This window comes from Oryx dammah, unplaced genomic scaffold (genome assembly GCF_014754425.2).
Source record: "Oryx dammah isolate SB20612 unplaced genomic scaffold, SCBI_Odam_1.1 HiC_scaffold_23, whole genome shotgun sequence".
In the NCBI taxonomy this organism is placed as follows: domain Eukaryota; kingdom Metazoa; phylum Chordata; class Mammalia; order Artiodactyla; family Bovidae; genus Oryx; species Oryx dammah.
The window spans coordinates 99,754,133-99,762,634 of NW_024070207.1; the positions used below are offsets into that span (position 1 = coordinate 99,754,133).

The following is an 8,502-nucleotide window of genomic DNA, read 5'->3' on the forward strand; positions in this document are numbered from 1 at the left end:
GAAAAATATCCCCTTAAAGAAAATTAGAAATAACATAAGAACCTCTGAGTTCTTGTCTTGTTTCTGTCTGCACAATTTCATGGCTGGTAGTTTTGTTGCTTTTCCAAAAAGTAGGGTGAGGGGATAAAATGAACCTCAAATTCCCTTCAAATTCTAAAATGCTACACAACTTTACTTTATGCCTCTGAGATAGAGCATAGAAAATACCACGAGCAGCATCTGTTATGTTTCATTGATTGGCACTAGAGTATGGTGGCATTTTCTTGAGTTCTGGACTCTAGATTTGTTTGTTTTTTCCTTTGCAGCTCACCAAAAGTCAAGGAGACATTTTAACCTGCATCTGTATATTGTATTAAATGAAGAAAATCATTTACAAATGCAGGCTTATATTTTTTTCTCAATTTTGCATTACACACATTTTTCTCAGTGATTCCAAAGAGAGTAAAAATGATTAAGAAGCATAAAGCATTTTAGGGTCATTTTCATCTGGCAAACAACACAATAAATTCTGTCTCTAAGAAAGCTGCTCAGAAGAGTGGAGGAGGCCAGTGAAGCATAATGGAGTTGTGTTTTTATTTTTCCCACTAGAGGGAAACTATATCTTTGTATTATACCATGGAGGCCAAATATTTGCTAAATAAAACACATTGAAATGAATATTAAAAGCAGGCTAGGTAAACATCTCACTCCACGGACTGACTGATTGACAAAGAAGCAGTATAATTGTTTTAAAATATAATTCAGATCAGTTATTACTTCTCTGCTCACACTCCTCTTGGAGCTGCTCATCACATTTAGAACAAAATCCAGACCCCTGACCAAGGTTCACAAGACCACTCCTGAATGGCCTCCTGGCTGTCTTTTCCGTCTCATCTCATGCTGTTCCCTTCCTTGCCCTCTGTACTGCTGCACTATATCTGCAGCATCCTTACTAATATTCCACTATACATAATGTGCTCCTTCACTTGTTAACTGCCTGTGCCCTCTACCCAGAATCACTCACCTCCTACTGTATTGACCTGCACCCCTCACTTCATTCAGGTCTGTATTCTAATGTTTCCTCCCCAGAGAGGCCTTCTTCAGGTCTACATCAAAGGAGCAGCCTGCAGCTCACTGTGCTGTGTTCTTACTTTCTTGTATCATCACGTCTCTTAGCAATACATGCCATATTTTGTATTTCTTTACTAATAATGGACTGCCTAACCATGAGGGTAGCAACTTGTGTTACCAGTGCCTTAAACTGCATCACTTTAGAAACATTCAAGTGTTTGTTGAATGAATAAATGAATTTCAGTTCAGTTCAGTCGCTCAGTCGTGTCCGACTCTTTGCGACCCCATGAATCGCAGCACGCCAGGCCTCCCTGTCCATCACCAACTCCCGGAGTTCACTCAGACTCACGTCCATCGAGTCGGTGATGCCATCTAGCCGTCTCATCCTCTGTCATCCCCTTCTCCTCCTGCCCCCAATCCCTCCCAGCATCAGAGTCTTTTCCAATGAGTCAACTCTTTGCATGAGGTGGCCAAAGTACTGGAGTTTCAGCTTTAGCATCATTCCTTCCAAAGAAATCCCAGGGCTGATCTCCTTCAGAATGGACTGGTTGACGTTCATATTTCAGTCATATCCTGGCAGGATCAGTCATGATCTGATTAGTGACCAGAGTATAGAAACCAAAGGAGAAAAATGTTTTTTTTTCTTTTTAACTTAGTAATTTTGAAATATTTTTCCTGTGTTTCACAGTTGATACTAATTGACTTCTTGTTAATTTTAAGACATTTAAAACATGCAAGCACCCTTTCCCTCACAAAGGCAGAGACCTAGCTGAATGTTTTTAAATTAATACACATTTAGCACTTACTGGCTGGAAATAGAAGTGTAGATTATATAATATGCTGTTAGTTGTTCTAACAATGACTTAAAACTTTTTCTGAGATTTTTAAACTATAAACAAAGTGTGATTTCTATTTTGAATGTTGAAAGATTCTCCTTTTATATGGACCTATTTATCTATCCACCTGCAGTAGTAAGGACTTCCCAGGTGGCTCAGTGGTAAAGAATCTGCCTGCCAAGCAGGAGACACAGGTTCAATCCCTGGGTCAGGATCAAATTAAATATTAAATATGTAGTAAATTTAGTATATTTACTCATTTAGTAAATGAGTAACATTCATTTACTCATTCAACAAATGAGTAAAATTCATTTACTCAAATTCAACAAATTTACAAATATGTAGTAAATTTAGTATATTTACTCATTTAGTAAATGAGTAAAATTCATTTATTCATTCAACAAATGTTTCTAAAGTGATGCAGTTTAAGACATTGGTAACACAAGTTGCTACCCTCATGGTTAGACAGTCCATTATTAGTAAAGAAGTAAAAAAAATGGCAGGTGTTGCTAAGAGATGTGATAATACGAGAAAGCAAGAACACAAGAAGGAAGGAAATGGCAACCTGCTCCACTATTCTTGCCTGGGAAATCCTATGGACAGAAGAGCCGGATGGGCTCCAGTCCATGTGGTTGCAAAAGAGTTGAACATAACTTACTGACTAAATGGCAAACAGCTCAGTAGTAATGTGGAAATATGGTAGGCCAGTGCCGGCCCACAGGAGTGTTGAGCTACATAGCAAAAATGTTTGGAATTCTTGTATCTGGTTTCAGAAAGGTCTTGTCACTCCAAGTCTGAGCCTTATCGAAAGTAATGATTTTGAGAAATCATGCCCTCATGAGTCTTCTGTATTTCATCAGTTTTATGCCAGAGACAGATGACTGTTATGTAGACTTTCTAGGAACATTAATCACATTGGTAATAATGATATTTTACAGGTACTGAGAATAGATGAGAGTAGATTTTAAAGCACAAAATTCCAGTTTAATTAGACATGCTATCCATCCTGCTGCTCTTTTTAAAAAAAATGTAAGAAACTGATTCATTTTTTACTTTTTCAAAGTTTATTCTTGCCTTGTACACATTATTCACATTTTTGTCGTTGCATTTTGGAATTTATGGTATTTTTAAGATGAGTTAAATAAGAATCATTTTAACCCAGAATTTATGTGATATATTAGGGATGGGCAAACTTTTTTTTATAAAGGGGCAGATAGTAAATACTTCTGGCTTTGTGGGCCACATGATTTCTGTTGCATCCATTCAACTCTGCCATGGTAGTATGGACAGTACATAAATGAATGAGCCTGTGTTCCAGTACAACTTTTTTCAAAAATAAATAGCAGACCAGATTTGGTATTTTGCCAACCCATGTCACATACTACTGTATCTCAGAGTTTTCAGGGAGAAGGTTGTCTCTTTCTTGAGAGTGGGAGCCATCATATAGTAGAGATGCATCTATAAGGCAGATGCATCCTGTAAATTCTTGTTAAATTGATTGAAATAAAAGAGAAATTATGTAGCAGTTGTAATGTTACATATAATAGAAGGTTATGATTTTGAATGGAGGATATCATCTCTTGTGTAATCCAGCGTCTCTCATATAAATATTTTACTAAGTATGACTCATCACATTTCCCTGTTAGCCCTGACTCAGAACTAAGATTTAACTAAGAAGTAAGAGCTAAGTTTTGTGTCCTATTGTGATAGACATCATTAGCTTAGGTTTTCTAGTCTGATTATGTTCCGTGCCTTCAGAGACTTTATTCTTTTCTGAAAATAAGTGAGGTATAAATATATAAATGTCATCTGTTATATCTAATAGGGTATGTTATGAGTCGGAGTGGCTTCTTGACAAAGATGACTTTTGAACCCATTTTAAGAGATGAGAGGTATAAACTAGATGAGAAGAAAAGAATAAAAATAGTAATATAGGTAAGGACATCAAGGTAGGATTTTCTTGAGTGTTGGGCTGAGTTAGATGATACTGAGAAGTGACAACAGCAAAAGTACATCTTGAATCACAAGTATACTGGTTTAATCAGTACAAATGAATTCAGATTCCCCAATTTCTCAAGAGTATAAATAAATAACAAAGGTTTTTAGCTGGTATTTGGGGTCACTATTCTTGGGAAGCTATTTACAAGTTTTACATTGTAAAACAGTTTACCTAAACTAGTACTACTTGCCATAATAGTGATAATTATATGTGTTTGTAAACTGAGAATCACTACTTTGTATGTTCATATAAATTAGTATATTACACTATTTCATCAAATACTATCATAGTAATTTGCTAATTATTAATAGAGTAATCCTTACTGTACTGTGAAGTAGTGTTAAACAGAAAAAGTTGTCAGTATTTTAAAGTATACCATCTAGAATAAGCAATACTTCAAATTTTTTGACTTTTTTATTTGATTAAAGTGTAATTCTCATATATATGTATATTTGTATATCATTTTATTTCCTGTAAATAACATTTTCCTAATTTTTATTTCTTTTTCTTCTTTCAGTTGTTTTACAGGTTTGCAGCCTGGTTCTTTACCCAATCAAGTTCATTGAAACTGTGAGCTTGAAAATTTACCATGAGTTCAACTGGGGTTATGGCCTGGCCTGGGGTGCAACTATATTTTCATTTGGGGGTGCCATCCTTTATTGCCTGAACCCTAAGAACTACGAAGACTATTACTAGAACCAATAGTCTCAAATTTAAAAAAAAAGTCACCATCCAACAAAAGGATTACGTCTGCATTTTTTCTAATTCATCATTTTCTAAAACACTTGCGGAGCATCAAACAGTTTGCTCAGTTGATTTAATATCTTTTGCCTTTTGGCTGTCAACATCATAACCAGCTTTTACATCCATTTTAGGGACCTGCACAAATTAAGAGAGCTGATTAGACATAGGCAAATGCTGCAAACTTCCAATATATTCATGTCACTTTTCTTGACAAGTGAAGGGTCTATATGACAGCAACCATTGTGAGAAACTAGTTGGAATGAGAAATGCCTGAATCTCCTATTGCCTGCAGGGGAACAGCTGGCATAAGCAACATTTAGAAGTTCCTTTGCGCTGACAAGGATTCCACTGTTAGAGTCCTTATCGCCTGCTTATCCCATCCAATGACTACACTGGTTATTTGCTTGAATGAACTCTTGAAAAGTAAACTTCCCTTCAGCATCTAATGGGGGTTCTGAGTGTAACTGGGTTAATAATACATATTCCACCTATGTTTTAATGGGAGGTTATGCTTTGGCAATAAGCATCTCGCTGGGAAGGGAGTCAAGATTTGGAGACATGTGCATTTCATTATGTGGTTAGAAATTGTGCCTCAACCATATCTAGAATGAGGAAAAATTGAGAATCTCTATTTTCCCTGGGGCAACTAGAAAGAAATATGCATGATTGCTTTTGTCCTAAGTACCCTTTAAATCACTTACCAAACATTACAGCAAACAATTGTGCATATGTAACAAGCTTAAGTATTTTTATAGAAGGTGAGCCATTAGTATAAATGGTAATACGTTGTTCCCTAACCCTACACCTGCATTTGCCTATTGCACATAAAATTAATATTTGCTCTAGTGAAGTGACTTGAACACTAACCTTGTACACGTTGTTAAGAGGCTTAGATCGGTATTCACACTTATTTACTGTACAAAAGTGCATATGAAAGCTTTTGCTCTATGTTCTCATTGGAAAGTGTTAAATAGACTTGTATAAGAAGAAAAATTGAAATGGTGTTAATCTGAAAATTAATGATTCTTTTGTAAGCACTGTAGTTCAAAAGAGTGTAGCAATTAGGATGATCATTTTGTTTAAAAGTCATTAAAATAGAAGGCTTCTTTTTTTCCAAGTATTTTAAATGTCTTCATTAAAAAAGGAATAGTGATAGATTTATATAATTGTCAGTAGAGGAGTAGAATTCATCTGGTTTTCATCTGGTTATCACCTGGTCCTCTGAAGTTAACTAATGGGCTAACTGATTTGTGCACACAATTAAGATGGATTTATGGTAAGGGAATCATTTATTGATTGTTCAAATGGAAGGAAATAATAATAGGGAATAAGTTTGCAGCGAATCTTACACTGCAAACTTGTGTTAATCCTGTTTAATATACAAATTTGGATAGTTTAATTATAAACATATTTTTATAGCAAATATACAGTTCTAATATAAAAGTTATAAATAATTATTTTTGTTAACAAGGACACTATTTGGCCCTCTTGCAGAAAGAAGCATTGGATAAATCATTTAAAAAATACCTATGTTCTGTTGTATTGCAAAATCCATTAAGAACAGGACTACATCAATAGTGTTTAATAATTTGCTTTACCTCCCAAAGCAGAGTTCTGCTTTCAGCTTGTCTTAAGAACTGTTGCCAAAAACAACAGGAAAAAATCCACTATTTTATTATTCAAATGCTTAAAATAAAACCTCTTATCTTGTGACTTTTCTATGGAATCATGAAGTAAATTTGAAGAACCGGCTGTATTCTTATTTTAGCAATGACAGGCAAAACTAATTAAATGCATTCTAGAGAGAAACCTTTATAAAAGTATATAATCCTGTATAGAATTGTAAGAAACTATGAGTGGACATTTTCCAGAAAGATATTACTATTATAGAATCTTTTGAAGCAATTTTCTTGAGAAATAGTAAAATCTGGGCCAGACTGTCTTGTAGTTAATTGCATATTATCAGAGCAGCATGGGAAATACGGTATTTATTGGATAGGGATTTCGGCTACTAAATACTCTCTGTTGTGAGAGAATCTTTTTATTCCTGAATAATGGAAGAACAGTACTTTGGTGCTGACATCAATGAGGCACTTTTCTTAGTCCTAGTAGAGGATGCAGTGTGCTGTTAGACCAGTATCACCTCTCGAGTCTTGATCAAGTTTTCATTCTCTGTCCATTTGAAAAAGCTGGAAGTGACAGAATATGGTATAGCTAAGGCACACATATTTGCAGTTTAATGAAAAGTAGATTTCTTATATTACTTTTTTCCCCTTTCCAGTGAAGAGCCCTTTGCTATATTTCTACCATTACTAATAGTTGAAAGTGTTTCATTACTAACAAGTTCAGTACAACATGAAAGTTATCATGGCTCATTTGAAATACTGTTTTGTCTATCAGAATAAACACAAGTGAATTTTTCACCCACAATAATATTATGTCTTTGCAGCTTTAGGTTTGTTTATTGTTTTCTTACTAGCCAAACTATTAACTAATCCCATTGTCTGTCAGGGGGAGAGAGAGACACACACACCTGCATATAGCATAAAGTACTCAGCAGGGCTAGTTATTTGGATTTCTTGCACAGCAATTTAGCTTTTTGTAAGTTTAACATGTAAATTTTAAAGACATAAATATAGAGAGACCTATGTGTTTGAAATATAAATGATATATATGGATTAGCATGTAACTGTATATTATTAAACATGCAATGAGCTGACTGGTAAGTGACGTCTAATTGTATGGCTAGCAATGTAATTTATTCAGACTGTATTTTTGTACAGAGCAGCACACACTAACCTATGCCTCTGTGTCCTCTTTAATGCCTAAAACTGTGCCTAGAAATTTCATCTGTCTTAAAAATAAAATATACTCCATGCTGTTTATGCTATTAGTTTCTCTACTGCTGTTCTATATTTATTATTTTAAAATATATGACATGTTTACTACTTAAATATGAATTCATGGTATTCTGGTTATTTTTTTAACAGTCCTTTGGGGAGATCCTGTTTATCAATCCAGTGGTTTTTGAGTTTGCAGTTTCACGATCAGTTCTTCATTTCATGAATTTTGTAGCTGACATGAAATTATCTATGTGGAAAAAATCAAAATAAAAGTGGCTTCCCTGATGTGGTTTGAGTTTGTGTCTTTTCTACTGTGTGGACTCTCTTTCACAGGTTTCTAAATTATATGTCTTCACTTCATTTTCTCTTTTGTAAAATATATGTTATTTAGAAAACATAGCTTGATATGACATATTCATTTTGTGTAAAAATTTTTAAAAACTTTTTTTGCTTCAAATTATCTCCCCAAATCCTTTCTGTCCTCTGCATCTGAGTTATGTGAGCAATAAAATAAAGGATATTAAATGTCTTTTTTAAAACTTTCATTTTAAAAGGCACAGAGAAGAGATAGAGTATAGGTTATCCTTTTTCCTACTCTTATTGCACAATTAGAGGAGTAGTGAAGGATTTGATCCTCTATTTTGTTTTTTGTTCAGTTTTCAATAGTTGCAGTGTACATTAAAGAAGACTTCCCTGCATTATTTCTGTTTTTTAAATAGACACTTAAAATTTTCAGTGTATGTATGTGAAGAAATTGTAAGTCCAAATTTCCTATCACCCTTTGTGCTAAATAAATTGAGTATACTTGGAATTTATATGAGAGCAAAAAATTTACTTGTATGATTGTCAGAAAATGTTCTGGAAGATAGAAATAGAACCATATATAATTGAGCAAACTTTCTGTGTTGATAAAATCAGTTTAAATAAAAATACATATTTCTGTCTTGAAGATATATATCCTTTTATGTCTCATATGAACTCTCAAATCTTGACAGGTTCACAGTATATTTTTCTGCTGAAAAATTATAAA

The 8,502-nt window shown here is 34.2% G+C and overlaps 1 protein-coding gene across 1 annotated transcript in view; it reads left to right on the plus strand.

Moving 5' to 3' along the window:
* Window positions 1-7,757, plus strand: part of TMEM47 (transmembrane protein 47) — a 29,562-nt gene extending 21,805 nt beyond the window's left edge. The window contains exon 3 of the mRNA XM_040266329.1: window positions 4,403-7,757. Coding sequence (XP_040122263.1) covers window positions 4,403-4,581 — 179 coding nt within the window. The 3' untranslated portion in view covers window positions 4,582-7,757. The remainder of the gene's footprint in view (window positions 1-4,402) is intronic.
* The last annotated feature ends 745 nt before the right edge of the window (window positions 7,758-8,502 follow it).